The sequence below is a fragment of the Rattus rattus genome, chromosome 18, assembly GCF_011064425.1.
Source record: "Rattus rattus isolate New Zealand chromosome 18, Rrattus_CSIRO_v1, whole genome shotgun sequence".
NCBI classification, from domain to species: domain Eukaryota; kingdom Metazoa; phylum Chordata; class Mammalia; order Rodentia; family Muridae; genus Rattus; species Rattus rattus.
In genome coordinates, this window is record NC_046171.1 from 4703853 (window position 1) to 4720969 (window position 17117).

The 17117-nt window shown below is 54.5% G+C and overlaps 1 protein-coding gene across 3 annotated transcripts in view; it reads left to right on the top strand.

The window, feature by feature from the left end:
• The window catches only part of Cpne5 (copine 5), an 81576-nt gene extending 65033 nt beyond the window's left edge, over nt 1-16543 (top strand). For all 3 annotated transcript variants that reach the window (XM_032888799.1, XM_032888797.1, XM_032888798.1), the window contains 9 exons: nt 2386-2439; nt 4930-4991; nt 9679-9725; nt 11962-12143; nt 12619-12746; nt 13008-13110; nt 13860-13917; nt 14243-14316; nt 15249-16543. In XM_032888799.1, the coding sequence (XP_032744690.1) occupies nt 2386-2439; nt 4930-4991; nt 9679-9725; nt 11962-12143; nt 12619-12746; nt 13008-13110; nt 13860-13917; nt 14243-14316; nt 15249-15467 (927 nt within the window). In that variant the 3' untranslated portion in view covers nt 15468-16543. The remainder of the gene's footprint in view (nt 1-2385; nt 2440-4929; nt 4992-9678; nt 9726-11961; nt 12144-12618; nt 12747-13007; nt 13111-13859; nt 13918-14242; nt 14317-15248) is intronic.
• Nucleotides 16544-17117: the final 574 nt, after the last annotated feature.

Consider the following 17117-nt stretch of genomic DNA (forward strand, 5'->3'; position numbering starts at 1 on the left):
AAAGCTGGCACTGAGTCTTTCCCCTGACTCCATTGCTACGGCCCTCACCACAGCCGAGCCCCACGGGCCTGCTAAGGGGACCGTGTTCCTTCTGTGAAGAGAGACACAGTACATGCCCGTACACCCTATGAAGCTATTGTCCCCCATACGGTCTCATTTCTGCAGCTGCCTCCCCAAGGACTCTTCTGAGTCAATATGGTCCCATTTCTGATCAATATGGTCCCCAGAGACTTTCTCAAGGAAGCCATTACCTCAGCAAGTATCTACCCACAAAACCGTTCTTCTCAAGGTTGTGCCCAGGGCTTTCCCAGGGCTATGAGATCCTCAGAGATGGCCCTGTTCAGTCTGCATTCCCAGCAGTCTTGTGCACACGAAACCAGATTTCAATAGCCTAGTGGAGTGGGCCAGTTCCTTGTAGCGTCCCTAGGGGGCGCTGTGGCCCCGTGTGGAACCCGGCAACCACTTGTGGCTAGAGAGGCTGTGTGGGGGAGGTTCTGGGAAATCCCAGGAGAGCTCCGAGCAGACAGGGTGCTAACTCACTGTCCACTTCACTCGGATCCGATGCCAGTGGTTGCTTTAACATAAAAAGAGTGACGTCGGAGAGCGGAAGCGTGACCGGCTACACGTTAACTTAAAGATAACGCTGAAGGCTTCAAAGAAATGTGTCGGGCATGGCCGTGTGTGTCTGCGGTCCCACCACTCAGGAAGCAGAGGCAGGGGAATGTGACCTCAAGGCCTGGCTAGACTACAAAAACAGAAAGCAGAATAAAACAAGTCCAAGGGGTACTATAAAGAAATCCATAGGGGTTGGGGATTTAGTTCAGCGGTAGAGCTCTTGCCTAGCAAGCGCAAGGCCCTGGGTTCCGTCCCCAGCTCCGAAAAAAAAAAAAAAAAAAAAAAAAAAGAAATCCACACCCCCAAACCGACGGTGCGCTCGCCCCACTCTGCGAGCAGAGGTCGGAGGTACATTTGGTTCCAGTTCTTCAGACCCGGAATAAGCCTGACTGGGTAAACTTTAATGCAGAGACTGCAACCCTGCCCATCAGCCTAGCAGCCAGGAGCGAAGGGTGGTGTTGGAGAGGGCTGCCCCATGGCCAGAGAGCCACTTCCAGGAGGTTCAGCGTCTCAGATGCGGTCTCGGTCCCCACCTGTGCATAATGCTAGCCCTCCCATTCGAACTTAGCACACATCCATCGAGGTGACAGCCCCGTATGTATGCACTACTGGCCTGGAGACAAGTTTCTCTTCCTGGGTCTACCCAGATGGCTGTGTGACCAGCAGCAAGTCACCTGGCATCTCGGTGTCCTGGTTTCCCTCGTCTCCCGAGTGGGTATCCGTCCTTGTTAGACCAGAGACACTGCAGTTAAAGACATAGGGAAGGAAGGCAGGGAGGTGGGGGTGCACGCCTTTAATCCCAGCACCTGAGAGGCAGAGGCAGGTGGATCTCTGAGTTCGAGGCCAGCCTGGTCTACAGAGCAAGTCCCAGGACAGCCAGAGCTACATAGGGAAACCCTATCTAGAAAATAAATAAATGTTGGGGATTTAGCTCAGCGGTAGAGCACTTGCCTAGCAAGCTCAAGGCCCTGGGTTCGGTCCCCAGCTCTGAAAAAAAAAAAATAAATATAAATAAATAAATAAATAGACATAGCAGGTGGGAACGGCTTTGCTCTGCTGATTGGACCCAGATCTCTTGTGTTGAACAGAGAGCTCAGTGCAGGGTGGCTCACCAGGACAAGGTGGCCCCTCCTCCGGGCCCCAGGGCTTCTCCAACACTAGTAACAACATCTACAGCTGGGTCACTGCTCTAGGGCAGCCTCCTGATCTCCCACCCTCTCCCCCCAGTGGTGACAACCACATACAGACTTCACCAGATGTCAAGGGGGAAGGGTGTCACCCCGGTGGTCACTAGTGGGAAGCCTTTACTGAGCCTACTGTGGGGAGTCCTGCTATGGGACAAGCAGGTTTGGTTTGGAAGCATCCTATTGTGGGTCAAAGTGGCAGCCCGGAGCCAGACTCAGAGGCTCGGGGCACCCCTGAGTAGGAGCCCAAAGGAGGATGGGGAAGGCAGGATTGAAAATGTGAAAGAGCAGCCCAGCCAGCACAGGCAGGCGTGGGCAGAGCTGTCTTACAACACCTGACTGCTCTGGGCAGGTTTAAGGTTACTGGGAGACAAAGCTAAAGAAACTGTCTCAGTGTATTGGCTACTGGGACTCAGGGTTAATGAGGATGCCCAGATGCCAGCATCTCACAAAACCTGGCAGAGCCCTTCCCAGACTGCGGTCACACCTGTACCCTGCTGGGCTGCTGCCCAAGCCACACCCAGGTCTGCTGGGAGCCCCGAACCTGCCCTGACTGCTTTCAAACACTAGTTATTTTTCCCTACAGGTGATAAATCCGAAAAAGAAAATGAAGAAAAAGAAATACGTGAATTCCGGCACGGTGAGTAGCGCCCCCTGTCTCAGTGGAGGGGCATTGCCCTGAGCCAAAAGCCAGGCTGGAGGGCAGGAGTCCTGCCCAGGTGAGTGGGTAGCCGAGAGCCATCGGCCTGGGAGAATCTCTGCCGGAAGGAAAAGCCGGTGCGCGTGTGGGGAATCCCCAGGAACTGGGCATTTCGAGAGGCTGCGCCGGCACCCATTGTCATGAAGAGGAGCTGAGGCTGCGGGATGGGAAGTGACTCAGCCAGGGTTACACAGCTAGGAGTCATGCAGGAGTCAGCTCCGCCTTTCATCCCGCGTGGGCAGCAGCAGGCGCTGCCGCCGCGTTAACTATTAACACCAGAGATGACGTTGGTCCTTGGTTTGTGGGGGCTGGTGGACTGGACCATCCAGCCTTCAGCAAATGCATACGGGGCTCCCCTCGGAACCGTACAGGGGAACCAGACCGTACAGCCAGGAAATGGTAGTCATGGGTCCCTGATGCTTTTATAGGGGGGACAGGGAGTTATTTAGTGCGTGTACCCACATAGGTGGGAGTGATTTCAAGAGCAGAATCGCTCAGATCTTGAGAATATCTAAGAAAAAGACTCAGCCCTCAAAAACAGCATATGCCAAGGCCCTGGGGCAGAGCCCCCGTGCTGTTCTGGAATGGGTCAGTATATTTGCAGCACAAATGTACCCGGGTTTTTGCCCTCTGTTCCCCTCCACTCTTACCCCTGACCCTTAATCCTGAGATGGGTGTCTCTGTCAGGTAATGTAGTCACTAGGCTCAGAAGAGATCTCAAGAATCTCAACCTGACTCCCATCCTCCTTGGAGGAACCCCACTTTGAAAAATGGAGCCAGCACTGGGGGGCGATAACAAACCTATGGAGATCAGGCCTGTGACTGTCCCATACTCCGCTCACGCGTAGGAGAGGCCAACCACAGCTCTTCCGAGTGCGTCTGTTTCACACACACAGAACTTGGGCATGTCAACCGACGTCCCCGGCTTAGTGTCCTCCAGGTGGAAACAGCATGACTTTGGGCAGTGCACTGGGCTCACAGGCCTTCCCCGTTCCCGACAGACGCACGCCCAGTCTTTGACAGTGGACGTGGGTAATTCCCACACACACATCCTAAGTGCCCCAGAGGAGGCAGGACCTCCCCAGACTGGCAGCTCTTCAGACGTACAACCAAAATGAAAAAGGCCTCAAAATCAGCCTTCCTAGAAGTGAGGAGAAGGGATTCCAGGCCACACGTGGGGTTAGGAATAGCACAGGCCTCTCAGGGCCTGGGGTGGGGTTGGGACACTCATGGGAGGAGGTAAATAAAGTCCCTCAAAGTTCTACTGTCAAACTCAGAAGCTCGCACTGGCCAGTGTGGGGGGCTGGTCAGTTGAACAGGAGAAGAAACTCTGGTGTCGTCAGTCCCAGCTCCACCTGGGCTTCAGGAATCTAATAACGACCACGAAGGATGAAAAGCTATTGCAGCTCTTTTCGGGTTGGTTTAACCACCACCCCTGGGAGGAGGTTCAGCGGCCTCTCAGGTGCTTGGCACACTGCACCCCTGGGTGTGGCTCTCCGGGCCCACTGCACACAGACGATCTTGTGTCCCGTTCTTCAGGGTGAGGGACGCCAACTTTGTCACAGCTGGTCTAGCTAAGCTGACGCGCTGGTAAATTAAATAGACCGCACCCGCAGGGAGGCGTCGGTCCCAGGGTCCCCTCCTTTCAGCTACTTTACTCTTCCTCCTCGCCATGACCCCAGAATTCTTAGCGACAGGCTGTCTATGTGGGCAGAGCCATTGCCAACGTCTCTTGAGGGGCAGAAGGTGGGAAGCTTCAAGTAAGAAAGGGATCCCGAGTAGGGGGCACTTGCGGGGAAGGAATGGGGTGCTCAGAGGTCTTGGGGTGAAGGGGTGGAGGTTGAACAACACCCCATGACAGGCAAGGCCAGAGAAGAGAACAGTTCAGAGGCAGAAGCATGGGGTCCATGCCAGTCAGAGACACAGGCATCGAGGGGTGGCTGGGTCTGCATCAGGAGGATTCCTCAGCCCTCAGCCTTGCAGGCCAGGACTCCGGGTTCTCCAGGGACACACTTGGAGGATGCCTGAGCCCTTAGCCTGAGCCCTGTGCTTCAGCCAGTTGGGTTTGCATCAAAGTTAAATGCAATTCTAAACGCAGTTCAGGGTCATCCCTGGCTATACAGGGAGCTTGGGCTATGGGAGACCCCGTCTCAACATGAAAGTCATGGAGGGTCTAGACTCAGACGTGCTAGGCTCATATCCCCCACTGTGTCACATCCTGGTGGCTGCCTTGGAACCTCGGTTTCCTTGGCTGTAAAATGGGGATAAATGTCCTCGGGTGGGATTGCCACAGGCATGGGGGGGGGAGTGTCAGGTGGGGTGGGGTGGGGTGGGAGCAACACCAGAGACTGAAAACAGCTCTCCACAGGGAAAGTGATGTCACTGCCATCCCCGGGACTCTCCACTAATCACGTTCCCTTTCTTCCCCAGGTCACTTTGCTTTCTTTTGCGGTCGAGTCAGAGAGTACCTTCCTGGATTACATCAAAGGAGGGTGAGAGAAGCAGGGCCTGGCCTCCCCAGCCCCAGGGAGAGGGCAGGGCTCCATACCGTGTAACCAGAGCGTGCCCCACGTGGCCCCAACCGAAGCCTGACACTGGGCTCTCAGGAGACTCCACCATAGAGCTGAGAACCCTGCCTACCTCTGGATTCCAAGTCCAGGAGACTGGCCTGGGTCGTATGGGATTCCTGAGCAGAGATAGGACTTTATGGAGCTAGGGACCCCGTGACAAAGAGAGCCAAGGTGTGGGAGGTAGAACGTGCTCTGGGCAGGCATCAGGAGATGTAGGTTCTGGGTCCCTGTTTGCCTTGGATTACAGTGGGTGAGTCACGTCCTCTCTGTGGGTCTTGCTTCTGATGAGTATGGGACAGGGACCTATAGGGACATTAGGGGACAGTCCCAGGGACAGCAGGTGCCCAACCCCAAGCTAAAAGAGCAAAAGGAACTGCAGGGGTGACCTCCAGGCCATCGCAGGCAGCACAGTCAGGCTGCCTCAGCTTACTCGAAATGGCCTGGTTCCAAAGAGGGGCCTCCCTGGTACACTCCCTTCGGGCAGCTGCCAGGTCAGGGCGTGGGCAGCCGAGGGCCCACAGGTGCAGGTGAGGGATGACTGCACCTGCCTGCGAGGAGACAGGCAGGGCAGCTACCCAGGGCGCATCCCAGCCCGGCAGGCATCTGGCTGCCTGGTCTCCAGGGCACAGAGAGCCAGCTGTCCTGGGCCACGGCTCACTTTCCCATGACTCTGCTGCTCCTTCATCTCCTGAATTCACAGCCTCAAGGTCACAAGCCCTCCTCTGCCTGCAGAACACAGACACAGACACACACACACCACCACCACCACCACCACACCACACATCAAATACACACACACACACACCCCCCCCCACACACACACACACCACACACACACACCTATACACCACACCACACACCACACACACACACACCACACACAAACACACAAACACACACCACACACCACACACACACATCAAACACACACACACACACACACACCACACCACACACCACACACATACAACCACCACACATCAAACACACACACACACCACACACCACACCACACATCAAATATACACACACACACACATACCATACCACACATCAAACACACACATACACCACACCACACATCAAATATACACACACACACCATACCACATCAAACACACACATACACCACACCACACATCAAACACACACACACACCACACACCACACCACACATCAAATATACACACACACACACCCCACAACACACATCAAACACACACACACACCACACACCACACATCACACATCAAACACACACCCACACACCACACACATACCACCACCACACATACACCACACCACACATCTCACACACACACACACACACACACAGACACCACACACCACCACCACACATCAAACACACACACACACCACATCACACATCAAACACACACACACACACACCACACCACACATCACACACATACACCACCACCACACATCAAACACACACATCAAACACACACACACCACACCACACACCACACACACACATCCTCCCTCTGGGTACCCAAAGACCTCTAGCCTCACTGCATGGGGTCCACTGTGGCTGCCTTTGCAGAGCCGAGGAACAGCTCAAACCAAAAACCTCTCTCTTCTTTCTTCCATTGAGCAGTCAACCCTCGTTTTCCACAGCACCTGGCAATCTTCAGACAAGCTGCATTTCGTCCTCCATCTTATTTGCATAGCGCTCCAATTTACATAGCGGGTGGGACTGAGACCTTATCTCCATTTTGCACGCACCTGAGAGGTGACATGGCTCCTTTTGCTCCTGGCTGATTAGTAATCCTAGCCTCGTTGTCGGCTGTGTCCCGTGAGGCTGGACAGGATAGAAGCCGATCATGGGATGGTCATGATAGAAGCAGGGGGCTGCTGGAACACCACACACGTTCAGAGCCCTAGAGGAGCACTCTGGACTGCCCGAGCTAGGGGCAGAGGGAATGTGACCAGGCAGGAGGCTGATAGAGCTGTCTGTCTGAGGATCCTGGCTTCCCTTCCCTGCCGGCTGAACCCAGGACAAAAAAAAAAAAAAAAAAAAATGAGGTTCTTGTGCCTCGTAAGACAAGAGCAACCTGGCTGCAGGAAGTTGTTCCTCAAAACGCTTGTTTTCCTTTCCCCCATGTTTTCAGTGCTTGAAGGAGAAGAATAGTTAAGAAGCAGGGCCAGCCCCTCCCCTCATCCTGGTTTTGGAAGAGAGACAACCCAGTTGTGCCTCTTGGCTGTAGTTCAGCAGGGCAGAGCCATCCTCCCAAGGACCGTCCCCAAGTCAGGGTTTTTGCTCTCCATGTGTCTCCCATCTTCTAACAAAATAGTTCCTTAACTTCACATGGAGAGATGACACCAGTCTACAACCATAGCAAGGGGTTCCCAGCCCTAGGCTTCAAACAAGCATCTAGCTGTGTTGCGTGCGCCAGTGATTGACAGCCATCCAGGGTCCCAGGCTCTTGCTTCCTTGTGGCTCCTCTCTCAGAGTCTGGAGTTCAGGGGGCGCTTTGTCCCCAGATAGCAGAAACATGGGGCTGCCTCTCCATAGAAAACCTGGCTTGTCTCCTGCTGCCCAAGTTCTTGCCCTTTCCCAGGGGATGAAGACACTTCATATGACAGCTCTGCTGTGATCGGGTGGCAAGAGAGCTGGGATTTCTAATAGGAATGGTGTCCTAAGTACACTTGTAATGGGGCCTGGCATCCTCTACAGCCCCAGGCAAGGCACCTTCCACCAGTGGGACCCTGAAACCCTCCTCAGATTCTAAGTGCTCCAACCAACTGGATTGTCACAGAAAGGGGGGCCTGGACTCTTCTCTCTAAGATTCCCAGCGGTATAAGAATCACATGAGGGGTTGGGGATTTAGCTCAGTGGTAGGGCGCTTGCCTAGCATGCGCAAGGCCCTGGGTTCGGTCCCCAGCTCCAAAGAAAAGAAAAGAAAAGGGAAAAGAAAAAAAAAGAATCACATGAAACCCCACCCAGGCCCACCTCTTTTTCAGTCGTACTCTGACCTGGCTTCTTGGATCCTGCAACAGCCAACTGGGAAACCTCTACTCTGAGCTCACTATGCAAAATGTCAGCACCTGCTATAGAATCCAGACAGAGTCGTGAGCCTCAAGGGCCTCCCCCTGCCTCTCACTGACCATCCCCAATCCCCAGACAGTCAGATTCTGTTCTCTCCATCTTATAAAGAAAATCACACCCCTCATCCATCCCCAGGTCCTGCAGAATGCAAGGCTTTCTCCTCACAAAACACAACACAGGGTTAAGGAGATGACTCAATGGTTTAGAGTGCTTCCTGTCCTTAGAGAAGACGACACCCAGGTCAGGGGCTCACAGCAGCCTGTAATTCCAGCTCCAGGGCATCTGACACCCTCTTGTGGCCTCTTCCTGCACCTACACTCAAGTGTTCATACACAGAGACACAGCATCATCATCATCATCACCACCATCACCACCACCACCATCATCATCATCAAACCATAATACATGATCACAAAAATAACCCACAAACCATAATACCATAAACGCTAAAAAATAGTTCCTTAATGCCAGATTCCAGGCAGTTTTCAGAGGTCCCTGGTTGTCTTTTTTGTTTTGTTTTTATTTTTCAAGACAGAGTTTCTCTGTACAGCCTTGGCTGTCCTGGAACTCACTCTGTAGACCAGGCCGGCCTCGAATTCACAGAGATCCCCCTGCCTCTGCTGCCCCAGTGCTGGGATTAAACGTGTGTGCCACCACCTCCCAGCTTTAAAACTTTAAAATTGGTCGGTTCTGAGGTCCAGTCAAAATCTAAATACTGACTGATACATTTCTCTCTTAATTCTGCTTTCATCTTGAGGGATCTAGAAGGGGGACCGAAGATTCCCAAGTTCGTGACTGAGATTCCTATAGCGGTTTTTATGTGGTTTCTCATAGACTCTGGGTGTGTCTCCCGTGAAGTCATTTAACATGTCTCCACTCTGTCAGAACTTAAGAGACTTGGGGTGTGGTGCACGCCTTTGATCCAAGCAATCAAAAAGCAAATGTGGGAGGATTTCCACGAGTTCAAGACCAGCCTGGTAACATAGCAAGTTCTAGGCTAGCCAGAGCTGCCCGCCAAAACCCCATCTCAAAACTACGTAAACCAAAGAGAAAGAACTAGCAGAGACCTGTGGGAGCTCAGCCAGGTTCTGGGTTGTGTTTTTGGCCAGACAGCATCGTGGGTAGTGTCATGTTCTTCCCTCTCAAGGGGCTCGGCGTGTATTTTGATTTCGTCATGTTTTAACCATTAATCAGAATTTGAACCAGAAACCCAGTGAGCCCTGAACTCACCTGCTCAAGCGGGCACAGGGGAGGGCAGGTTCAGAGAGGAAGGGACAGCGGCCCATAGAACCGTGCGTGCCCACACAACATAACCAGCCCCCATGTGTTCTGGAATGCTCACCCCCGATGCCCACAGAGGCCCCGTGGAGGGGCACGGAGGGGCCCAACTGTCTCAGCTTCACAGAGCTCGCACACAAGTGGCTTCTTCGAAGCCACATGCCTGACAAACGCAGATGCCTAGCGTCTTTTCCCACCTTGCCCAGCGCTGCCCACTACCCAACCCTACCCCCCAGGTGACTCCAGGTCTCCTTTTAGGACACAGATCAATTTCACCGTGGCCATCGACTTCACTGCCTCTAATGGTGAGTGGGGGCAGGAGAGGGCAGGGTGGGCATCTCTGGGCTGTGGTGGACAGCTTGGCTTTGAGCCAGGTCCTTCGTACTTCTTTCTCTTCCTGTTGTATGACACGATTCCTGGGGAGGTGTAAGCAAACATCTCTGCACCCCAGATAGGGAACCAGAAACAGATGAAAGGGCAGACGCCACCAGAACCCAGTGTGATAAAGCGGTGATTTTCCTGCGCTGGTGTACAGGAGAGAGGAGTTACCACAGGAACGTGGGTGGCTGAGAGCCACCTCAATGCGGGTGACAACTCGGGAAAGCTGGAACCCTGGGGCTCTCTGCACAGCTTGCAGACAGTTCGAAAGGCACCCCCTGTGCCTTCTGAGTTATTTACTTCCCAAGCCTTTGGGAACCTCTCTCTGAGGTGGAATGCTTCAATTCAGAGGGAACTACCTGCCAGAGAAGGCTTCGGGGTTCATAGAACCAAAGTTAGAATGAAGGGAGCTGTCCATGCCTTTAATCCCAGCACCTGGGAAACAGAGGCAGGTGGATCTCTGTGAGTTCAAGGCCAGCCTGGTCTACACAGTGAGTTCCAGGCTAGCCAGGGCTACACAGAGAAACCCTGTCCCCCAAACAAATAAATTGTTGATTCGATTAAATTAAAACAGCCAAACAGGCCGAGGCCTCCCCAGGTCAGATGATCCCATCCTGCTGTGCCTATGCTGGTGGGGGAGCACACCCCAAGCCATTGCTCTGATGAGGAGCTCCCAGTCTCTCTGGAGCACAAGGTAATGCAGTGTTCTAGATCTCGCAGTGGCCAGGGGCCTCCACAGTTCCTGAGTATACCCTAAAAGACAGCACAGAGCTGCTTGTGGGGTCACCCCTGGGGTGCTCTGAGCCCATTTTTCTGTGTCAGAAGACACCTAGGTCACAGCCTCCTCTGCTGTGTCAAGCCTTTCTCTGGCTACCGGGCATGAGTGCTGGGCTGTTAGAGTTAGCACTAATGTCAAAGAAGACAGTAGGGAAGACGGCTCCGTGGTTAAAAGTCTTGCCATGCAAGAAAAAGACTGGAGGTGTGTTGCTTAGGACCCACATGCATGGCCTATCTGTTATCAGCCTAAGTGGGATTATTGATGTCGGCCAGCTTAGAGTTTGATTGGAAGACCGTACCTCAGTGAATAAGGCAGGAGAGCAATGAAGGATGATTCTCAAATCTGTCTCCATATGGGTGTGCTCACACACGTGTGTACACCCACAAACATGCAGGCATGTGTGCATACACATATATGCAAGCAGGTGCGTTCACCAACAAACATGCAGGCAGGCATGCACGCACACATACATGCAGGCATGTGTGCACACACATATATGCAAGCATGTGTGCTTATACACATACATTCAGGCAAGCATGCACACACATACATGCCGTCATGCATGCACCCATACATGTAGGCAGGCATGCACACAGATGTGAAAATGGCAGAAAGATACTTCTACTAACATCACTCAGTCCCTTAATCTCGACCCTGGGATGGGGCAGGTACCGCTGTTCAAACGGTGGATGAAATTAAGGCTGAAGGGTTAAGACCACACAGCTTAGTAGTGAGCAGAGAGATGTTGATTGGGGTTGTCGATCCTGAATGCATCAGTGAAATCTGAACGCTTGAGGCGACAGGGCAATGGTAACATCATGGCAGAAGTAAGGAAAGGGAACTTGTGGGGAGGGGCACTGTTAGAGGAAAGCCACACTGGGTCATGGAAGGGAGACACGGAGTTGAACCTCATGAATGTTGGGAGAGAAACAGACACTGCCAGGGGCATACAGGGAAGTGTGGAGAGGCTGGTGAGGCTTCGCCTGAGGAGCTAAGGCTGGGAGAGTGGAGGAAACAGGAGGCCAGACCTGCTCGTTGGGGATCCAGTGGCTTGGCGGGCTCTGGGGGGATCTGGGTGAGATAAGGCCTCCGTTGCTTCAAGCAGAGGATCTGGCCTTGGAGTGGGGTCTGGCAGGCCTGTGCGTGTAGTGTGGAGTATATGTAAGGGCAGGGGCAGACAGGAGCCATGAGGAGGTGGTGGCTTTGAGAGGGGGGGAGAAGGGAGGTGGGATTTGGGATCTGTTTCAAGGGTCGGTCAGTCACTGTTGACTGCCGAACCGAGACACATTGGAGGTCCTGATAGAAGGTTCAGGGGTAAACGCTTAGAGGTACTCATGGACACGCCTCATCCAGTTTGGCAAATGTCCTTGTGTCCTGTGTTGCAGGGAACCCCTCGCAGTCCACGTCCCTCCACTACATGAGCCCCTACCAGCTGAACGCCTACGCGCTGGCGCTGACTGCTGTCGGGGAGATCATCCAGCATTATGACAGCGACAAGATGTTCCCTGCCCTGGGCTTCGGGGCCAAGCTGCCCCCCGACGGCAGGGTGTCCCACGAGTTCCCGCTGGTAGGAACTCAGGCTGGGAACAGGCAGGGAAGTGGGATGGGGCGGGGTGTGTGTCTTTTTTTCTGTCTTTTTTATTTTTGTTGGGGTTTTTTGTTTCGTTTGGTTTGATTTGGTTTGGTTTTGGTTTTGGTTTTTCAAGACAGGGTTTCTCTGTGTAGCCCTGGCTGTCCTGGAATTCAATCTGTAGACCAGGCTGGCCTGGAACTCAGAGATTCCCCTTCCTTTGCCTCCTGAGTGCTGGAATTAAAGGCATGCCACCGGCTGACTGACCTAGGAGGTTTCTAGTTCTTGACCTTGGCCTAAATACTTTTGGGGGAGGGGAGACTCCACCTCCTTGAGTTGGGGTCTGGGCTAAAGGCGACTATGCCCTGTCTCTACCTGCGCCCAGCCCCCATCTCCCTGAGCCCAGCCCTGCTTCTTGGGCTCCTGCTTCCTCTCTGCCTACTTGGGCTCAGCTGTCTCCTCTCTGTCCCAGAACGGCAACCAGGAGAACCCCTCCTGCTGTGGCATCGATGGCATCCTGGAGGCCTACCACAGCAGCCTGCGCACTGTGCAGCTTTACGGCCCCACAAACTTCGCCCCTGTCGTTACCCACGTAGCCAGGTAAACCTGGGTACAGCTGGTTCTGAGGGAACACCACTGGAGAATTTAACAGAGTATCTCTTACCACCTGCCCCCGGGTACCATCACTACAGAATGTAACAGTATCTCTTATCACCCGCCCACCATTCAGCGTGAGGCCCAGAGACTCCCTTTAAGCTCCGACCAGGGTGTTTAGAAGTGTTGTTCAGCGGGCCTGGGCCAGAGGCTCCAAGACCTATATACCTTTGTGTGTCTACCCCACCCCCACCCCCATGCCCACAGGAATGCCGCAGCTGTGCAGGATGGTTCCCAGTATTCTGTGCTGCTGATCATCACTGATGGTGTCATCTCGGACATGGCACAGACCAAGGAAGCCATTGTCAATGTGAGTGGAGGACCGCTCTCCCTCTCCCTCTCCCTCTCCCTCTCCATCTCCCTCTCCCTCTCCCTCTCCCTCCCCCCCTCCCCCCCTCTCTCTCTCACACACAACACACACACACACACACACAGTTTTGGGGGACTAAAGCATCTTGTCCCACCCCTAAGAGAATCCGAGGGTGTTTCCTTTAAAGAAACACTGGGTGGCTTCTTTTCCTACCCCCACAGTCTTTCCCCGATCCCCTCATCCATCCAGTTGCTCCACAGAGACTGGAGGAACTTGGAGAGAATACTAGACAGGGTTGGGGGAATGGGAGATGCCCTGAGCCTATGAAAGCTCAGATCTCTGAGCCACACTGATGGCTGTGTTCTCTGGGGAGCCCATGACCCCCTCAGTCACCCACCCTAGGCCCCAGCTTGCCTGTCATGTGAGATAGGGGGTCTCAGCATGAGAAAAGTTCCTTCCCTAACCTTGACCCGTGGTTTCCCTGTTAAACGGGCCCCAGCCACAACTGCCTTCCTCCCTCATGGTGGAGCCCCAGCACCAGAGAGGGGAGGTGGCTCCCAGAAACAGGTAGATCCAGCTTCCCCGGCAATTTATCCTCGTGATCTGTGTCCTTTCCGTCTCTTGGGGTTCCTTGGAGTCCCCTAACCTTCCTTCTCCCTCCCCTTCCCCAGCCGTACTTTGTTTGACCCACCCTCTTGTCCCTGCCTGTCCCTCACATGGGTCTTTGCCCCTCCCCTGTCTTCTCCCAGGCCGCCAAACTCCCCATGTCCATCATCATCGTCGGCGTGGGTCAGGCCGAGTTCGATGGTGAGTCCAGCATCCCCTTCCCATGCCTTCTGTACAGAACTCCATGGCATCCAGTCCCCACCCGCTAGAGCTCATGTGCGGGCATGCACGCAGCCTGGGTGGACCCGTGTGCCCTGAGAGGGTGTGTTAGTACCCGTGCAGGTCTCCCAAGGCTGGGCTCCTCATCCCAGACAAGGAGCAGGGCCCTACCTGCATGTTGGTCTCGGTCTCCAACCTGTTTCTAGTGTCGAGGGCGAGGGCCCCAGACTGGCCGGGGATTGGAGGGCAAGCCCTACCAGAAATACATGCACTCGATCCCACAAGCACACATCCCTTGTCCCTACAGCTATGGTGGAGCTGGACGGTGATGACGTGCGGATCTCCTCCAGGGGGAAGCTGGCCGAACGGGACATCGTTCAGGTGAAACAGGCCCTGCCCTTCAGTAGTGCATCAAACAGGAAGGCCCCCTAGTCAGGCCAGTGTCAGAGCCTTTATAGTCTTCCCGAGGACAGACACTGGAATCTCTTCCTGGGCCAGTCTTCTCGGGAAGCCATACCCCTCCCTGCCCTGTATGATGCCCCTTCTGAGCTGAATGGTGCCCCACCAACGGGAGTCTGTGTCACATGGCCTTCCAGTGACATGGAAACCCCTTGTAGATGGAGGTGGTACCCTTCATCGTAGGAGGAGGGAGACGGGAAGGAGCCAGAGGTTGGCAGTTGAGAAGAAGGTGGGTGTCTTAGTTAGGGTCTTACGGCTGTGAACAGACACCATGACCAAGGCAAGTCTTATAAAGACAACATTTAATTGGAGCTGGCTTACAGCTTCAGAGGTTCAGTCCATTATCATCAAGGTGGGAGCATGGCAGCATCCAGGCAGGCATGGTGCAGGAGGAGCTGAGAGTTCTACATCTTCACCCGAAGGAAGCCAGGAACAGACTAAGCATCCTCAGGCAGCTAGGAGTAGGGTCTCCAAGCCTACCCCACAGTGACACACTTCCTTCAACAAGGCCACACCTCCTAAGAGTGCCACTCCCTGGGCCAAGCATATGCAAACCTTCACAGTGGGTTAGGTGTGGGTTTAGAGAAGGATCAGGATCCTAGGAGAAGGAGTGGGGTGGTAAAGGGAAAGGAAGCAAGGAGGCGGGATCCAGTTAGCTTTTCCCAGCATCTCTTGAGCCTCTGTTCTCCTTGCTGAGTCTCTGATGAAGGGCTTGGGTCAGCGTTAGGCCTCCCATAGAGTAGAGATGACAAGCACCATCCCTGGGGAAACTCACAGAGTGGGGGTTGGGTAGAGTGGGCCCTCTGGGAGGAGACCCAAATGCCCCACCTTGACCCCATCTTCCTGCCTCTCAGTTTGTGCCCTTCAGGGACTACGTGGACCGCACCGGCAACCACGTACTGAGCATGGCCCGCCTGGCCCGGGATGTGCTGGCTGAGATCCCCGACCAACTGGTGTCCTACATGAAGGCACAGGGCATCCGCCCACGCCCACCACCGGCTGCGCCTGTTCAGTCACCCCCACAGTCCCCAGCCCACTCACCTCCTGGGTCCCCCGTTCACACGCATATCTGAAGCCGGCGGGACCAAGGGCCTGGAGGGTGGGCTGAGGCCCCACTCTCCTCGTGCTCGACTACCCAGACTCTACTCGGAGGGCCAGCGGGAAATGGGGTATCCAAGGCCTCACCCCGCTTCCTGGACTCAACTTCACATCTAAATCCAGGGACCTGAGGGTGGTATAGACGACAAGGGGTACACAAGATTCTGGGACTGAGTGGACTCCCCTAGTCCATGCTAGACAACCCCAAGACTCCCCTATTTTTGCAGCCCAGCTGGACCTCCTCCAGCTCCTGTCCCCTCCTGCCCTAGTGTCTAGTGTCCCCAGTCCCATGAGACTCCCCCTGTCCTGTTTCCAGGGAACCCCAGGCTGGTGGGCTACCAGGGATGCATGTGACCCTCTTAGGGACACCATATGTGCAGATAGAGTCCCCTCCCCGATCCTCAAAGGCTCAGCGGTATGCTAGAAGTGTTCTAGAAGGTTCACCCGAGCTATCCCAGGTATCCTGTAGCATTGAGATAGCTCCTGCTCGCTGCCCTTCGGTGGTTATGAGACAAGAGACGGGGGCAGCCCTGAGCGCCAACCCCTCCACACCCGAGTCCAGCATAGCCTCTGCTCCCTGGACCTCAGTGTTCACAGCTCTGTGATGACAGGATCGGTCAGGTGGTCCAGCGTTTCCTGAGCCATCCCAAGGGTGCGTCCATTCTTCACACAGCTTCCCCACACCTTCCTCGTGACCACCATCCACACCCAGGCCATCTAGACTCTGGGGTCACCCTGTCACATCCTGTCACCCCATGCCCCAGCCCTTCAAAACTCCTGCCCCTGCAGTGAGAAAGTGGCAAAGGGCTTTTCACCTAAGGTCACCCCAATGACCACCATCCTTTGTCCACTGGGGCAGGTCTTGCATGTGTCCCTAATGCCGCATGGGGTCCCTGCCTGCCATCTCCCATCTGACCCACCTCTGTCATGCATGGTGATGGTGATGTGTTTACTGTCTGGTCCTGTGCCTGTCTGAGACCGTCTCTGTGGAACTTGCCTTAAACTGAAGTAAACCAGTTCTTTTAGTAAAACCCCTTCTCCTTGGAAAACAGCTCTGACCCTTGCCCAGCATCTCTCTCTCTCTCTGCTGCCTCGGTTCTTCCCTTCGGCCACGCCCCTGTCAGGCTGTGTGTGAGGCATGGGGGTGCATGACGGGAAATGAAACCCGACTCCCACAAACATCATATGTGAGCAGAGCCTGTGGGCCAGCCATCGGGGACTGGGACAGAGGCATGCTTGCCTACTCCTTCCCGGTCCTCAAAGGCTCAGTGGTCTGCTAGAATGTTCTAGATGCGGATCTCTAGCCTCACTAGCGCTGTCACAAGTAGCTTGTGACATTGAGATGTCTCCTGCTCAACCCAGAGGTCAACTCACCTGCCGGGCTGGGTACGTGGCCAGCACCTGGACTCCGCCATGAGAGACAGCAAGCATAGAGACACTGAGGTCTAGAGCCTTGGCTTCAGGCAGTGGTAAGAGTCAGGAGCAACGGGAGAGGACACCAAGCGAGAGGTGTTTTAGGCGAGCCCCAGAGAAATGAGTAGAGAGCCATGCAGATGCCAGGGTGAAGAGGACTCTGGGATGAGTAAGGGTAACGTGCGGGGCAGGAGCCTGGTGTGTTTGACCTT